Source organism: Protomyctophum bolini (assembly GCF_963924005.1).
Source record: "Protomyctophum bolini genome assembly, chromosome: 16".
Classification (NCBI taxonomy): domain Eukaryota; kingdom Metazoa; phylum Chordata; class Actinopteri; order Myctophiformes; family Myctophidae; genus Protomyctophum; species Protomyctophum bolini.
In genome coordinates, this window is record NC_137877.1 from 20,859,681 (window position 1) to 20,878,716 (window position 19,036).

The window sequence follows — 19,036 nt, forward strand, 5'->3', positions numbered from 1 at the left end:
CAGAACATCACAGCTTTTTTTATGCAGTGTGCCTGAATCACTTTACCTAACAACCAAATCACGGCGATCACTGGAGACCCAGCATGTTGCCACAAGCTGCCAACTACAGAAAGCAAGGCACCAGGAGGAGTTACATCAAAGTACAGTAGAGCAAGAGAAGGCAAGATATATAAAATCCATCCCTTTTCCCGGGTTTACTCCTACGCTATCTGTCTCTCCAGTGATGCATGCCAGTGGGGATCCGAACACAACGCACCAGCTGGGGGCGGGGCGGGGGGGATATATTAAGTGCTAAGCCCCAGAGTGAATAAACGGGGATACAGAAGCCTTACAGATCAGAGGGTTGCGTTTAATGCTAAACACATGAACTTTACGCGTCCCAATTCTGGGGGTGAGCATTCCTGCGGAAACAGGTGATCTGCAAGCTTGTAAATCGGCTATTTTCGGCAAAAATATATTTAGTGTAAAGTGAAAACAGGAGCGGGGCCTTGTATAGAGCCCTGAGGGACAGGGTCGTCAAATTGCATATCAATGTGATTATGTGAATTAATAATCACTGCTTAAATTTAAATGTGTTAAACGTAAGTTATGATCACTTTCTACTTTCTACATACATTAGTTGTGATGTTAAAAGATTGGAATCATGGAATCAATGTTACGTGTCCCTCAAGCCTCTACCGAAACTGCCCTAAACATAGTAATGTAATTAGTAATGAGAAATTACTTCACAGTAAAATAAATTCCCCTAATACGGATGAGGTTCTCTCCCAGTAGTGGTTAGAAGGAAACATACAGTTGAATGGCAAACATTTCAGCTTTCTTCTAGTCTCGCGTGGCCAGACTGATTCCTCCCACGATTCTTAAACGCTTCTATCATACAGTCTGCAGCAACGGAAGCTCTGAAAATGCTCAGAGGATAAAGCTGATGTGACGCCTTATCCTCCCCGTTTCCATTTCGTCTTTACAGTCGCGCAAATGTGTCCTAATATAAATCAAAATAATCAAAGCACATACTGTACAGCTGCTTATCAGAAATGGAAATTGTAAAATAAAATGAACGGAAATGACGAGCAGATGACAGCTTGCTTTCTCGGCTTTCGTGATGCAGCATTCGGAGATTATGGAATAGTTGTCGCCTCGCACTGCGAGGCGCTGTGATCAGCTTGTAGTTCAGCTATTTTCACAATATTTATCTGTGGAGTCGAACTAAATGTAATGCCTACAATTCCAAGTGCTTGTCAGGATGGGAGGTCCCCAGATCAAATATGATTATATGGGGTCACGGCCTGAAAAGTCAAAGGGTGCATGGTTGACTGGAATAGCCTCTTTTGGGTGGTGACGCATTAACCGATTCCATGCTGTTACCATAGGCGGGATCGTGAGGCTAGTGCCAGTGAAATGTGCAACATAAGCAAAGAAGAGCCACATCCGCCCGACCCGGAAGTGATAGCCCTCCATATCTGTAGTCGAGCCTCACTCTAGGCTGTGTAGCAACGCACAGACGTTTAATTTCCTTAGTGCGAGCACGGATTAATGTTTTATTAATGTCCCAAACATGGTACTTCATCCCATTTTGAGCAGAAAAACCAGTACCGCAGATTAACATGGCTTCTACAATGGGAGGCCTGTGGAGGCTATAGCAACGAAAGCTAACCAAACCACTAGCCAAAAAAGGTAATATTCATATTTTTTAATATTTTAAAATCTCGTGTTTCTCGTGGATGGCCCATGATGGTAATAATAGCTTTCTTCGAGATATCTCGTTGATGGCTTGGATTGGCTTAAAATATATAATTTAATCCCCACCCCCAGTCCAGATAAGAGCAGGTGAGCTACATGGAGCGAGGTGACTCCAGGCTCGCAGCAGAAATCCGAGATTCAAGATTCTGCTGCTATTCTGAAATACAGGTCACTAAAACAACCAGACATGAAGATGGGGGGGCTTTGCTATCATGTGTCAGAGGCATGCTATCTAAGTGTGCAAGGCCTCCTGAGTGTTAATCACACTAGATCAGGTACACTGACTGTGTCATATCTGCAGCGTTCCACATGGGCACAATCTAACCTTGGGGGCGTGTCTGTGTATACAGTATACAGACAGTGTATTATAGTATAACAAATTAACAATGTATTGAACCTTCCATCTGAAAATATTCAAAAGTGCTGAAGTGTTTACCATTGATTTAATAGAGCCTGCCTGCTTGCTCAGGGGATAAACTGAATCTTGACCATCAGTTAAAAAATGTTGTCAGATCCTGTGACTAGACACATGAACTTTGACACGATCTAAATGTCTCAATAAAAGAGCAGGGAGACGAAACGAAATACAACCACCCCGATTGTATTAACATACAGATTGGACACATTTACAGTATATTTCCTTCATTAACAAGGCTACAGTGTTGCTTTAAAGTGGTTCAACTGATTTTGATGCTATGTTAACACATTTTGCTGGTGACCCCCTAGAACCCCTTCGAGGACCCCTGGTTTATTATAGCACAACCATACAGGTACGGGAGAATTGTTGGGAAGAGGCTGCTGCTAATCCAGAATTCCACGGTTGCCATTAGATGAACTTAGAAATTGCAACACCAAAGCCACTACTAGAGGCATGTTGTACCAAATACAAAATAATATATTGTAACTGACTGTACCAATGTCACACAAATGACAGGTTTCATTCAAAGCTGGAGTGGATGGTGGTGGTGGTGGTGGTGGAGGAGGTGCATCAAAGAACAAGCACATAAAGCCCAGTCTGCCATAAATGTCTTTATGGCCCAGGCTGTCACTAATATATTTAGCGGGACAAACCGTCTGAATTATTTATAAATGTAGTCTTCCTGGTGGTGGTGGGCTATAACATCATTATAGCCACCAGCACACACAGACACAGAAACCTTTAGTGGTTGTTTGATATTGTATTGCTGAAAGATGAGTAGATAATGGAAGGTGCGTAACGCAGAATTGATCTGGGGTTCATGATGGGGAAACAGTCCTTAAACCAAAAGAAGAGAGGCAGTGGAAGGCAGTGATGTATACGCAGCTCTCCGGGGATAGAATTACAGTATACGCTAGATCAGGCCCCTGGGTCATCTGTCAAGTGAGTAAAAGCACAAGCCGCTGTATAGTATATACTGTATATGTACAAATAAGATGCTGCGGGGAAGCACACAGAGACACTTCTTCTCAAATGATCTACTGTAAGGGAAATGTGATCGCTTCCCACTTTCCTGGCTCAGCTCGTATTTACAAAGCATCATTTTTCCCCTCAGGATGCATAAGTCTGTCTTGCAGCTAAAACAAAGTTCAAGCAGCTAAGCTATGATTGATGCATTCTCCATGTAATGTAATCACACATACAGTGCTATATATACAGTGTGTGTACAGTATATTATAAAAGATTCTCTCCTGTGTAAATGATTCCTTCAGTTCACATGTACAATGGGTACACCTGAGTACTATCATGGGTGAAATATACTATATGTAGTATATAGGTTATCCTTCCAAGTCGGCCATCCCACCCGTGACCGAAAATTGCACGTGTACGTATGTCTGTAATCTACGTAACTCGAGAACCGCTCGCCCCAACGTCTTAAATTCGACACACGTGTTCCACACACCCACAGGGAGTGCAGTGCCCGGTGTCGAGTCGGTCGGACCCACGGTTGTCCAGAACCGCCACAAAAGGCCTCAGCCTGGGCTCTGGACAGGGCCCCTGCCCGGGCTTCATATATGGAGCTGGCCTGTTCTGACATAACTAATATGTTCTGACATCTGCACAGACTCCATATTTAGGCATGCCTGACAAAGAACTCAATATGGACATAAAAGGGACACATACATAATAACTGCGTGGGGCAGTTTCCAACTTGCATCGTCGAGTCGGTCGGGTACACGGTTGTCCAGAACCACCACAAAAGGCTCTGGTCAGGCTCTGCCAGTGGACCTCACCTGTACATTCCATGACGTCACGTTGAGATTAGGCAACACACTTCATAGTTGGGCATGCCTGACACAGAACTCTGATGACAGATAGGTGGAACGGGTACTCCGTCACGGGTACAACGGGTATTGCATAGCTGGGTAGGGCATGGATCTCCAATTTCCATCGTTACTGACTCGGTGCTCTACAGCCGGCCACCGGTCTAGTTATAAAACTAAATCTCATGACGCCAGAGGATTAATATCGCTGTTATCGCTATTGTTGTATATCGTTGCTGTTGAGCAGAAATCTCCACCTCAGGTTGTAAATTAATAATTAAAAAATAATTCTTCGGCGCAATAGAGTGTGCATTACAAAATAAAAGTGAAAGTGTTTCAATCTGTCTGCAGGTTGTATAATTATTTTAACCAATGAAGGCTTCCTTTGCATGAGGAGTCCAAGCTGCTTCTTTTCAACACGTTATTCCAACCAGTTCCTTTCCCAGTAGGGGGTTGTTTAAAATGTTAGTTAATAAGAATATGGACATAAGAGGTTTCTTCCCGACAACAGCGAAATCACCACACTGTAGTATGGATCACAATTGCCTGAGAGAGAAGAAGGAGGGAGCAGGTCAGTTGGACGAACTGTTACCTTTTACTGATGACCGCTCCGGCGTTCAACTTCACACAGGTGGCCTGGCGGATTTGAACTCCCACTGCACAGGCGTCAGCCGTGGTGTTCCAGGAGCCGCCACTTCCGTTGAGGTGCACGGAGGCCTCCTGGATGCAGGGGCCCCAGGCCGAGGCCTCCCAGTAGAATACCATGCAGGGGTGCTCATTACAGGGCCTCCACTCCTCCAGGGCTGTGGCTGCAAGGCATTCCTTCCCTCCTGGACATGAACAGACGGAGTATAAGACAATTAGAGCGGTGCTTCTCAAAGGGAGAGTCCTTTTTAGGACAGTGGTCCTCAAACTTTTCATGTCCAGGACACCTAAACTGATTGGCCATGTGGACCCGCCATTTGAAAAAGATGTAGAAAACTTTCAAACCCACTCAACCAAGGAGGTATGGAATGTAAGTCTATTGCCTAACGAGCCATGCCACAAGCTGGCTGCTGGAATGCTTTTCTAGAGTCTACTACATTATAATTTATAACACACCCAACTCATGTAAAATAAAAGGAAAAGCCCCGCCCAGTAAGGCAAAAACCCCACCTTCGGCCGGTCTCACTCTAGCGCCGAACCACACCATCCAGGTGGCCAGTGTTCTGTACTGTACTGTACTGTACTGTACCGTACCGTACCGTTCCGTACCGTACCGTACCGTACCGTACTGTGTGTGTGTGTGTGTGTGCACAGTGGAATGGGGTGTGGCCTAAACTGTGATGTAATTTATTATTTGCATCACTGTGAAATGTTGCGCAATAACATGGTTTTTCATGCAAATGCAAACTATACAGTAATTATGACAGTTGCATGGATGCAAAGTAGTGCGTTATGTCTGGACAGGCATCCCGGTGGTGTTGTGCATGGTGAGATGTGGGCAAACGGTGTGGTTTGGTAGGAGAAGGTGGACAAGGGCAGCCGGATAAACGGGGTGTGTGGGTTTTAATTAGGGTGGCAGGATAATAATAGGGGAAGTTAAGAATGCTTGAAAAGTTCACCAGCACTCTTCAGCATGAATATGAATCTATGCTGTGGATCAGCTGTTGCCCGAAGCGTACATCTTTCGTGTGTGATCTGCTGCTGGGGCTACAAAAACACAAGAGATCCTAAAATGATGCTGGTGATCTTTTCAAAGATACTGTTTCTGCCAGAACCGTTGCACCCGGCCGATTTTCTTTGTGCTCAAACTCAAACAATTGACAGAATGTAACAGCTCTATTAAATAGCAGCTTGACAAACAGTAAGGTCCGTTGTCATTCTAGACGGGTGTGTCCCTAGTGTGCACACAGTAACTTTGATAACGACAGATTTAAGCCTGCAGTGTGTTGACTCAGCCTGTAGTTTTTTAATCTTTATATTTTCTTTCTTTCACTGTCTCTTTTTTTTGCTTCTCTCAAAATGCTATAATAAATGAGCCAGCAGTGTCTGAAAATGAATAATGGGAGAATGTCAGCTAAATGCTAATGTGGACTTCTGTAAGATACACATTTTTTTGTAAACAACTTTGTCCTATTACACAAAATTGCATTTACATCAGGATGTCTGCTTCAGTTTGGGCCAAATGAAAAAGGAGTAAATACACAGAATATCAATAGGAATCAACTGAAAAAGGAGAGAAAGGATTTTTGTCCAACCACGAAACTGCAACCAATGAGTGCGAAGAGGCACACAACCAAGGGCAGAACTTGACAAAGGGTGAATTGGCAGAAGCTTATACTGCCAAGACCCTACTACTGTCTAAGCTGAAAACACACCGTGAAACAGCTGAGGAAGCAGCCGAGTTAAGGTCTAGTGATACTGATGGCTTCCCACACTTCAAAAGACTCGTGGTGGAAGGTACTGTACAGTAGCTAACTATACATTTACTTGAGTACCGCACTTACTGTCATGTTTTAATATACATTTCTTATTTGATAATTTAGGCTAGTTTTATTGGAAGTGTATTCCACTATGTCAAAGACAAATATTGTACGTTTGACTTCACTTTCCTTTTGTCAATGGAGTGCACCGATATATCTGTTTTCTCAGAACGATGCAACACATTGTGAGCTGCTTTGGCAATGTAAACGTATGTTTTCTCATGCCAATAAAGCCCTTTGAATTGAATTGAATTGTGAGCTTGTGGACTCTTTTCGCCATTGTCGTACAACACCTAGCCACTGAAACCATACTGTAGAATCCTTATTGTGGGCAAAGCTTTCTCAGAAAATAGCAGAATGTCACGCTCACAGCAGATGCTAGTATAGAGCCCTGAGGTACTGCGGGCAACCATAAAGGTAAGAGGGTAAGACGTGTTTAAGACACTGTACATACATTCCAGTTCATATGCTTCTATTTTTATATGTTGTCATGTTTCATCGATAACCATTTTATTTTTTTAAGAACATTGAGGACCTCCTCAAAAACAAGATGGGATTTATCCTCCAATCAAATTTAGAAAACAAACAAACAAAACATTGAGTCCTTATGACTGTCAAATAAAATGTGGTTTAAATCCACTTGACTTGCTTCATTTATACTATAAAGCAGATCTACGAGCTCACAACACATCGTGTCGACTCAAGTATGAATCAGGATATACACAAACAGAGACATAAAGTATAAGGAGGACATAATGAAAAATAGCAAAAACAAGGAAGTTTGGTTTACCCTTCCCGGGGAGGGCCAGCACGAAGCGCGAGCGGCTCTGCCTGCCCTCTGCGCTTTTGGTGGCACAGGTATGAGAGCAGGAGGACCAGGGAGACCAAGAACCCACCACACAGTCCCCAGGACAGGCCACCTCACAGGCCACCGACGTGGGGGGAGGATCCTCCACACACTGATCTCCGGGCACCTCCTCGCCTGCTGGGAGAGACACATGAAGACAGAGACAGATAAGTGAATGTTATGTGTCCCTCAAATCTAACACTAACACAGGCCCAAACCTAACACTATACCACAAGCCTAATCCTATAACCCGAGGGAACATAATATGGCTGATGGAACATTGGCATGACCCCGGCCAAATTATACTCACCACACAACCCTTTTTCCCTTTTTTCTCAGCTGAATATCCCCTTATGGACTAAATTAATTTCTAATGATGAAAAAAATATATTATTTGTGTTTCTGCCATCAATCAGATGCTATATTAAGTTGAGATACTCAATTTAGCACAAACAATAGATATACATTTAGTTATGCGCCAAATTTGGCACATTAGGCTATTAGCGTTATTACACTATTTACACTATTACACTGTTATACTAATTACACTATTACACGTATTACACTATTACACCATTATACTATTACACGTATTACACTATTGCACTTATTACACTATTACACGTATAATCTACTTCAATATTTCTATAGTTGAGTCATCGAGTTAGCTGTTCTATGAATGAGCCTGTGTGTGGGCGGTGAGAGATGGACCAAAATTCAGATGGTAATTAGTTTATGTTTTACATTCTGGAAATAAAACATTGCAGCATTACAGAACTTCTTTCCCAAGACCAATAATAGAATGACTGTGGAAATGATCAATCGGTCTCTATTATGCAGTGGCACATTATTTGAGGGAAAAGCCTATTTCTGGAAAGTTTTTGTTGGTTTGTTGGTTTTTCTTTAAAAAATATCTCAAATCCATCACTGGTGATTCACAACTAATCTAGACGCCCTTCCTTGGTTGAAAAGCACTCTCTCATTTATAATTAGGACCGGTCCTGTTTATGGCCAGACCGTTTTAGATGAGAATGAAGCTGGAAGCGCTCCTGCAGAAGCTATTCAGCCGCATACAGCATTTTTGTGTCAAAGACCCCCAAATTGATATATCGTCGCTGTCTGGTAGAAACCAGCTAACTCAAATGTTCTTTCCGTCTGTGTGTTGGTTAAAAAAAATACTGAACCAATGAAAAGTATTACAAAGTGCTTCTGACAAAACAAGTTAACATTTTAGGTATAAGCTCTTACTCCAGAGCGACTTACAGTAAGCAAGAACAACACATGGTAATACACCAAATACAAGGAAAATCTAAAAACTGAAAAAATAAATCTAAATGATTCAAAATCTTTCAAACACTTTCAAATTTGTTCAACAATAGCAGATGTGCAAGCTTGCAGCGTGAGCGTGCTGTGAGCTTTATAGATCTGCTAGCCAGCGTATAATTAACTTACTTAAATACATTTTTGGAGTTTACTTTCCTCCTATGTCCAGCTTTGAGGGTTTGTGTAAACACAAACATGGAATACCATTGACAATGAATGGCCAGCTTTGAGTGTTTGTGTAAACACAAACATTGAAGACAAAGGTGAGGACGCAAGTTGTGATTGGCCGGAATGAGATGATGTACGAATCAGTATGATGATGTATGATGGTAGGAGCGCCCCTCACTTCACACGGGTGTGATTATATTTTTTTGCAAACTCATGACATTCATTCTGCTACTGTATGTTTCAAATATAAATATTGTTTCTTTTTTTGCTGATGTTCATTCACAGTTACTGCAGGGCAGGGGTTCATGTATATCATTTTCAACCATCATACAGTATATTCCACTCCATTGATAGGTCCAACATCGTCCAATTCTCTCATTTTTCAAGGAATAGAGTCTCTTGCAATCTCAAGTTGTGAGTTAGTTTCTCATTTACACATCCTCCACAATGCTCAGCCACAGCTCATGAATTGGAGGATCTGCTTTGTGCCTTGTAATTGCTTTTTCACTAGCTGTCAATAGAGCGTCGCAGTCCCGCCCCCTCGAGAGACCGGAAAAGAAATCCCCGTTCATTTTCCTCATAGACTTTTCAGAAAGTATTTATTTAAAGACGTTTACGCCACAGACAAAGCCAACTCTTGTCGTGACAAATCATGACAATAAACACAATGTTTTGGGCCAAACAAAGAATTAGAAATGAGAAAAAAACGGCAGGTTACAAAACTTTTTTTGTTGTTTTTCTTTTTTGTAATTATTTGTTTGGTCCAAAATATTGTGTTTCTTGTCATGATTTGTCACGACTCGAGTTGGCTTCGTACGACGCTTGAAAAGTCTTTAAATAAAAATGTATTGGGATTAATTTCCTGGGCCTGGCGTCGCTCTAGTACTGGGTGCATACCTTCTCTTTGTGTGACCTTGATTTGGGATCAAGATGGCAAAAGAAACATAATTCTTTGCTGTTTCTGGAGGAAACCTTTTAACTACATTTTTGAGGTTTTTCATTATTATTTGCATACATCAGTGCTATTGAACACCTTTTTACTGTGTGTTGTTTCGAAAATATTGAACCAATGGAAAGTATAGTAAAACACGCTTTGGACAAAACTCCATTGCACCCTTAAACTGTCTGCTAAAACAGCTAACTCCACCACCTCTCCCGCTCTCATGCAAGTAATTGAAAATATATAAAGTCACAACACCAACTTTCATTAGTATTGGTTTTCAAAATATAAGGTTTTCTAAATTTCCTGAACATTTTATATTTTTCATTTCCTGAAAAATTTGGAGTTAGGTGGTTTCCTCCTCCTGGCAGGAGCACTGGTCTCTGCCTACCTACCTGGCAATTGGACGTTCAAATTCATGATTTGATGTATTTTGTTCCAAAAATGAGTTTTGCAAAAATCCACCTGCTGGTGGCGCTATAACAGGCCAATGTGAAAAGGGTGGGATTTATTCCTCTGCCTAGTAGGAATGTGCATGCAAAACTGAATGTAAATTGTACACTACGTTCATGATTTGAGACATTTTGTTCAAAATGGGCCAATCCTGAATGTTATGTTCAGGATTATGTCATGGCTGGAAATATCGGACAGATCCGTCTTGATCACATGACTATAGAGATACTAGTGACACACACACACACACACACACACACACACACACACACACACACACACACACACACACACACACACACACACACACACACACACACACACACACACACACACACACACACACACACACACACACACACACAGAAGACTGGATCATCACCTAGGCATGCATATATGGAGCCTGCCAGCAACTCTATGTCTGACTATTCTGTCCTCACACTTGCGAGCAAAGGCTAGACAGATAGCGTACAGACTCCAAATAATAAAGATGTTTCTTGAGAAGAGTAATATTTACTGTTGAATATGGATTTTTTTTAAGACTGTAAAACAAACATACAAATACATGGATTTCAGAAACCCCTCCAATGAAAACATGAAAACATGAAATACAAACAAATGAGCTGCTACACTAGTAAGTTTAAGCTACAACAAACATTCTGTATTTGTTCACTATACTGAAAACATGTAGGACATGGCTGATGCAATCACAGACTCCTGTATCTAACATGGTATATAATCTGTAGACCAACATACACTACTAAATTGACTAGTTCACATTACTCTACAAACATTTTCTCAACTCAAACATTTTCTTTAACAGTTTTGCATCATCACATTTGAGTTTACTTACAGACATATCTACACCAAAACACATAACGTTGGAGAGCTGTGGAGAACACTCTGCTGCATGCTTGCTTCTCAAATGACAATGAAGGAATGAACTAAATTGCTTTCAATTCCCCCTGACAAACCTAAACTGGACCATACCATCACCTGGAATATACCATTCAAAAAAGGAGGATGAAATAGCACAACCAACCACAAGGTGGTGCATATGTCTCAACTAAAGAGGTCAGGGTCCAGAACACTGACCTCAAACCTCAAACCCTTAGATCTCCATATATAGAATTGTTCTGATATTCCATATGTTGATCTGACCCCCATGCCAATACGCCAGCGCTTGCCCAGCATCTTCCTTCTGCCGTCACCCAGGCGGATGCGTGCACTTGTCCTTTAGGACGAGGTCACTTCTCGCCCTCAGTGCGTCTTACTGGTATGCTGCGAATTTTCTCCAAACACAACATATCTGTTCACCATTACGCCAATGATGTTCAGATCTACCTACCTCACAGTTAATTATAGTTACTAATTTCAGACACCATTTTTTTTCTAAACCTCAATGAAAGCCAAAGGAAAATAATAATATCTGGCCATGATACTTTTAACTCCAACATCCGTTCATCTGTCAAATTTAAACCTTGTAATGTTTGACAGTGCCTTAAATTCAACTAATACTACTCGCTAGGGTTAAGACGTATCGCCCGCCGAAATAACTTTTATCTCGTCCAGACTCCATTACTGTACCTCTTTGTACACTGGCATTGAATAGTCATCATTCAGCCTTCAGCTTGTTTGAAACGCATCTGCTCGCCTCCGCACTGGCATTAAAAACGTGTCCACACTACTCCTGTCCTGGCCTCACTTCATTGCCTCCACAACAATTTTAGAATTGACTTTAATGTTGTATTATTTGTTTTGTAAATCTCTAAAAGGTTTGACTCTGCGGTATCTCTCTGAACTCCGGCACCTTTTACACCCCAGTCAGAGTTTGAGGTCTACAAGCTGCTGCTGAGCGTGCCCAGAACTAGTCAGAAAAGCAGATGTGACCACACATTTGTGAGCCTGAATCCATAACACAGTGCAACACATACAATTGTGGTTGTACTGGGCAGCTTGAAGAGAGGAGAAGCAAGCACTCAGTTGAGTAGTTCACAGTATAAGACATCGGGCGCACGGTTCTTGGCAGCTCCCATGTGTAAATGGGTGTGTAACCATGTTAGTGTGAAGCAGGGCATTGATTAAAAATCACACCTGTGTGAACTGAGTGGTGCAACTATACATGTATTGTTATAGTTACTGTACTCTACTCTACTGTGCTCTGTACTGTATTGTAGTGCACTACAGACCCCAGACTCCCAGGAACGCGCCCAGGGGGGTGGCCCGGTTCTGGCGAGCTGCCACGCGTCCGAAACGGTCGAAAAAAGACAGTTACCATGTGGGGGTCCGTGTGGGGTCCGTGTGGGGGTCCCCGGGGGAAAGGAAAGAGGAGCTGCGCACACCGTTTTACCGGAACATCCAAACTCCGCCTCCTGGCCTTTCAGCCTGGCAAAGATAATTAAGTCAGCTTGATGCTGCAGTCACAGTATACCAAGTGTCATTTTACCCTTCACAAAGTCGTGGATCAATTTCACACACAGGGATGTCACTCTGTTGCCAACACGACGCCCAGCACCCGGAAATATTTTACGATGCGCAATCCAGCACAAAGCAGTATCATTAACTGGGCTGACACTGTAACAATATAACAAATCCCCAGGACAGACAGTGCCATCTCTTATTTTTTTCTTCTCCTAAGTGAGTCTCCCTCAATGCCAAAATGGTGGTGGAGGGTGTGTGCGGAGGTATTACCTCGTCAGACAAACACGAGGAAACCCCCCTGGGTCTTTTGGAACCCGCCACCCACAACGTTTTTAAAGTGGGCAGAGCACTCCAGCCATGAATGCCTCTAGCATGAATACAGCAGTAATTGTCCAGGAAGATCGTGCTGGGAAAAAACACCAGGGGCTAGGTAGCAATATGGCAAATCGGCCTTCCGTTCATGAGTGGCTACACAAATGGCGTGCATAGAAGGTGCAGGGCCCTCAAGCTTCAGGGAGGAAAGTAAAATTCAGTTAATCTAACTCTGAGGGCCAGATATACGCCATTTGGATGCATTATGCACATAGAAACATGCATGTTATTTATTAAACAGATGCACCAGCCTAGAAATGCAGTTCGCTTGTCATTAAAAAAACAATCTACAAGCCAAGCTCACAATGTGTCGAAGAATGCAATGCGTTGTGAGACACATATTAACATGGTTGCGGCTGCACCCCGTCGAGAAGGTTACAGGACAGCTATGCTCACAGACAGAAGGTCGTATTACAGCCAATGAGAGCCCAGGACAGCTATGCTCACAGACAGAAGGTCGTATTACAGCCAATGAGAGCCCAGGACAGCTATGCTCACAGACAGAAAGTCTGTCTGTCTGCCTGTACCGATAGTTACATAACCTTTATTCCGTGGGTGAATTTATGCACGGAATAGGAAGGTGACATATGGCTAAATGGTGTCATACATATTGGTAGTTATATTAGCCTAATATTGCAATTAAATATAGTCTATAAAACCAACACATCTCACTTTAATATGTTGATAACACAGCATCGGAAACTCAGAATCTACGCAACTGTTATTATGGAAAAATGTGGTCCACATGCGCTGTGTGTGTCGCGAGACTTGGCGAAAGCATTTCCGGGGATCCCCAGCCAAAAACATTGAGAACCCCTGCTCTAGCGCACGATACTGCAGGCTATCACATACTTTGCGTGCATGCGTGCACGTGCGTGAGATAGAGATAGATAGAGAGAGAGAGAGAGAGAGAGAGAGAGAGAGAGAGAGAGAGAGAGAGAGAGAGAGAGAGAGAGAGAGAGAGAGAGAGAGTAGGGTCCTGTGTTGGTCTCGTGCTGCATGTATGTGAGACGTCTTGGTGAACTCTTGCAGTGTGTGATCCCTTGTCTGTGATCAATCGTTTACTGTGAATACCACGACGATATAATGACAGCCAATTTCAAAAATAGACGTGTAGTGTGAAAACGTAATTTGATGACTCCCTGACGACATTAAAAGTCCTTGCATGTGTATGAGCCCTAAGTCATCTTGCATGTCACAAACTAGTGCACTTCTCTCCTTTACTGCTTGCATATATCATGCAAATCATTTGGAGCTCCAACTAAATCAGCGAGCACACATAAAATTCAGATTCTGTACAACTGTACAGATCAGTGACGTGGAGGATAACCAAGAGCGCAACGCTGAAAGCACAAACATTCATCAACAGCTGCCTGAGGAGGATCTTGAGCATCCACCGGCCAGACACCATCAGCAGGAAAGATCTCTGGCAGCGAATGTGCTGTCTACCACCCAAGTACCGATAGATACACTTTGTTACCACCCGCGCTCTGACTCCTCCAGTGCGATACCCTCTTAGACCAATAACATTTACTGTATATAAGTGATACTGTAGGTTGCACTCAACGGGAGGGAGAATTAATTAACTCACTCTGCATTCTGTGTGCGGCCCATCACTTATTTAAAATGTAAAGCCAAGTACCACCAAGTTCACCATCACCAGGAAAAAAACATTAGATCAGTCATTCCCAAAATGTTTTAGCCTGACACATAAAAGCTGAAACAGTACAGTAGATCTTCTATTTTTGCTGTTTTATATTAAATTATATATAATATAAATATATTATATATATTCTTAATCCCAAGAACAGCTGCCCACAAGCACAGCAGGCAGAAACATATGGCAAGGAAGGCCCAGAGGACTCAGGTGGACTCTGTGGCCAATGGCCTACTGTATGCTCCATGAAATTAAACCACAGGCATAAGTAAGGAAGATTTGTTCAAGGGAGGGTATGCGCAAATAATATGAGCATAATCTATGATAGAAATTTGTTGTGCTTCTCAAAGTGGTGTCCACCTAAATTAGTTAAAAGAGCATCAAAATAAATGTAATGCACCTCTAAAAAGCAGGTGCAAATGAACACAGGCAGGTTAAATTAAAGGGAGCATACGGTGCACTAGTCAGAGCTCTGGCTTAGCTAATTCCTCCCGATGAGAAGTTTGGTGCCTTTCAGGTTTTCCTCCACCATGTGTGCGTGAATGGGTGCATATAATGCACATTGTAAAGCACCTTGGATAAAGGCGCTATATAAATGCACCATTTACCAGATGACAGTAAATGCGGGAAAGGGTTACATAACCTCACACTAATCTAACATTTTGTTGGACTATTGAGAAGTTGGACTAAAGGATAGAACCCCTCAAAGGTGGTGGTTTCCCCCCACAGGACGTGCCCAGTGCCAACGCTTGTATAGTTCCATATACTGTATAGCATGGTTCACATACTGTAGGCAGGCATCCACTTTAATGCATTATGCGGCTAGGATTTGTCACAGTTGTAAGTACCAATCGATGCATTTGCTATAAAATACAATAGCAATCATTTGCAGCGCTGACCTGGCGATTATTTACTGATGTAATAAAGTCTGTAAAATATTGTGTGAGTGTGATAAAAAATGATTCACATAGATAGACCATATAGTATGTTATGTGGGCAAATTGGCCACTTGAGCAAACATGGCTTCTGAATGGGAACCGTTTGGATACTTTGCATAATTGTTTTGAACCGAAAGTCACATCTGCGTGGGACTTAATTTTCTCTGCTGGGTGCGTCTCCCACCTAGCTGGAGAAAAGCCATAATTGCGACATTTTCAGGTGACCACGTTTTATTGGAAACAGGCAGACAATGGATGGTTTGTGTGTAGTATAATGCGAGAATCCAGCTCTCTGACCCACATACAGACAGAGAGTATCATTACTGAGTAGCATCGCTATCTCATCATCATTGCAGTGCAAATGTAGTAGCGTGACTTATTGTTCGCTTGCATAAGTGCAAAATGAACAATGAGATGCGCAGCCACGTACAGCAGGCATATCCTTGCTTAAAAAAGTGTAACTTCGGTGTAATGAGCATTTTATAAAATGTATTGCTTTTGGAAAGTTTGATGCCTTTGTCTAACAGTTAGTGGTGGTACTGTGTGGTATCTCTAATACAAAACTGGGGGGGAAACATAAAAAGAAAAACTGTTGCAAATAGGGTGAGAATGCAAGCTTGCGTGGCTCTATCACATAGCCTAGAACATTAACAATAACATTCTCCTTTATATTATTGTTGGTAGCCTACTGTACACGCCAAGGCCATGTTACTGAATAACCAGTTTCCATTTAAATGCATGATCACATACTTACTGTACTTTCTTAGGCCTTTACATTCCCTGAGGAACGTGCACATAGCTGTGTTTAAACCTTTATGTGATTGAACACTTGAATCAAGGCCATTCAGATATCCACATAATCCTATAGGCTTAAACACACGTCTGGTTGTGTTCGCTAACAAGGAAATTAACAATAATATTGCAAAATGCATGGAAAGGCATATTATGCCTTTCCATGCATTTCCTCACAATGCTCAGAATAATCAACACCTTCACAAAACCAACTGTGTCCGTGTGAGAAGAACGAGAGCACGGGACACAGATCTGAGACTGTGCCATCTGTTTTCCAGCTCGTCCAGCAACACATTTTACAGGAGGCATACCTGTACATAAAACAAAATGAGTCATGACTTTTGATCCTGCCACACTCTGGAATTCTCACTCTCCCCTGCCCCTTAATATGTCTTTGTCAAGCTGATGGCACAGATAATTACGACCTAATTATCGTACATCGAACAATGAACATCAATACAGCCGTGAGAACAATAGACGCTAGCTGTTCTTGACTGAGAGGCTATTGGAGCATTGATCAAAGAGAGAAAAGAGAGACACAGCGGCTATTAGGAATGGTTAGGAAGGTCATACACAGTATTGCCATGTCTGCTTCTTATAAGTGACTTTGGCCGTGGTTTCCTGTAAAGTTGTTGGTAAATATTGGCAGTTGCGGTTTCTTGGGCTTCTTTCTAAAGTATAGCAACTTATTTTGGCTTGCTTCCTAATGTAGTTTTAAATCAGTGGTTCTTTTTTTTTAAAATTTTATCCCACAATTTTGTAACCCAGTTTTTCTTTTCACCCAGTGCCAATTATCTAATGTAATCCTGGGCACTACACTTCCTCTGCCAACCTGGGGGGCAGCGGACTGACCTCATGCCTCCTTCTATGCATGAGGAGTCCAAGCTGCTTCTTTTCACCTGACAGAGGGGAATTTCCCCAGCCGGACGTAGTGCGTGGAAGGGACACGTTATTCCGACCAGTTCCTTTCCCCTCCATCAGGCGCCCTGGCTGGCCAGGGGGAGGTAGTTTTAGAGACCAGGATTACTGCATATTTTTGTGAGGGTATCTACCCTAGGGGACACGGGGAGAACATGCAAACTCCACACAGAAAGGCCCTTTCGCCAACCCCCGCCTCGGGTATGGGCACTGATGACGCGGAGGAGGGAACACGCCGCCAGTGCCCACAGCATCCCCAGCGGCAATCGAACCCAGGACCTTCTAGCTGTGAGGCGACAGCACTACCAACTGTGCCACCGTGCCCCTCAAAATCAGTGGTTCTATAACATTTTCATGGCAAGGACGCCTAAAAGAAAATGTATTTGTCCGTGGACCCACCTATCTGAAAATATTTTGTGCCTGGTACCCTACCCACATACAAGATTTGCGTTTTTCAAAAACATTAAAAAAATGTATAGCATTGTTTTCATACAAAATTGCTTGTCCACCGAGGCAGGCTTGGATAAAGACAGATTCCAAAGTATGGGATCATAACATATATTGAAGAGGATTCATTGAGAATTTACTGGAGTTGATAATTGGCTGATTGAGAGTGAAAGAGCTAAGCTCTCTCTCTCTGTATGTGTGTGTGTGTGTGTGTGTGTGTGTGTGTGTGTGTGTGTGTGTGTGTGTGTGTGTGTGTGTGTGTGTGTGTGTGTGTGTGTGTGTGTGGGAGCTCTGTAAATAGATAGCTGCCCTGGGGGTCCTTCTGCATTATTAATACATGGATCTGTCGCTGAGCTCCAGCTCAGATATAATACCAGTGCTTGCTGCATGCCATTCCAACTTGATTTCTGTTTCCACACACCCACACACCATTTAAGCCTCTACGCTGTTATTACAGACAATATGTGGATGACGGGCAAATTGAATGTCCTCAACTTTGCCTAAAAGTTAATGATCCACCTTACTTAATCACCACATTCATCCACAGACAACATTAACAGCCAAGGTAAGTTGGTAACACATTTTGCTGGAGACCGCCTGGAACCCCTCCAATGACCCCTGTGGGTTTCCGGACCCCACTTTGAGTTGAGAACGCTGCATTATCGCATGCTTCCAGAAGTTTCAACAAGACAACCAGTTACTGTATGCTGCGTGCATTGACACTGGCAGCGTCAAAAGATGCACAACTATCAAAAGTAACGCAGCACACTGTATCTGTCACTGAGTTGATGTTTCAGGGTCATGCAACATTAAGTGTGCGTCCGACGAACAAGACAAATTATGAACGAAAATATAAAGGCTTGAGGTAAGCAGAACAGGCAGATGGAAATGGGTGAATGGGACAATGTCAGGTCTCTGCTCAGTGTCTTGAGCTTGTTGTGATATGGCACTTTAATCAAATTTAATTGAAGTGAGTGGAATTGGTTAAACTACACTTGCTTCCTTTTGTAGCTTTGTAACCGTGAGAATTGGAAGCCAGCTCAACGTTTATTTTGTAGCGTTGTAGAAAGGATAAAAAGCATCAAAAGTGTCTGACGTCAGTTTGAATCTTCGTGTCACTGGCTTCCATTGGAAGTCAATTGTAGCCTGTAGCTATAGCTGCCAGTGTGAACACATGCAGAATCAATATACTGTACATTCAACAAAGGCACAGAACCAGTTGTGGACCTACTGGACTTTCCTGTTCATTGCGTTATCTAACAGATAACAGACTGTCTTGACCATTTAGCATTTAAACCCTATAGACTTCCCTCA

General features: G+C 42.6%; 1 protein-coding gene across 1 annotated transcript in view; it reads right to left on the minus strand.

Annotated features, from left to right (window-relative positions):
• The window catches only part of thsd7ba (thrombospondin, type I, domain containing 7Ba), a 235,165-nt gene that overhangs the window by 80,973 nt on the left and 135,156 nt on the right, over window positions 1-19,036 (minus strand). Inside the window, exons 9-10 of the mRNA XM_080786436.1 lie at window positions 7,237-7,431; window positions 4,574-4,811 (exon numbers count right to left, since the gene is read on the minus strand). Coding sequence (XP_080642562.1) covers window positions 4,574-4,811; window positions 7,237-7,431 — 433 coding nt within the window. The remainder of the gene's footprint in view (window positions 1-4,573; window positions 4,812-7,236; window positions 7,432-19,036) is intronic.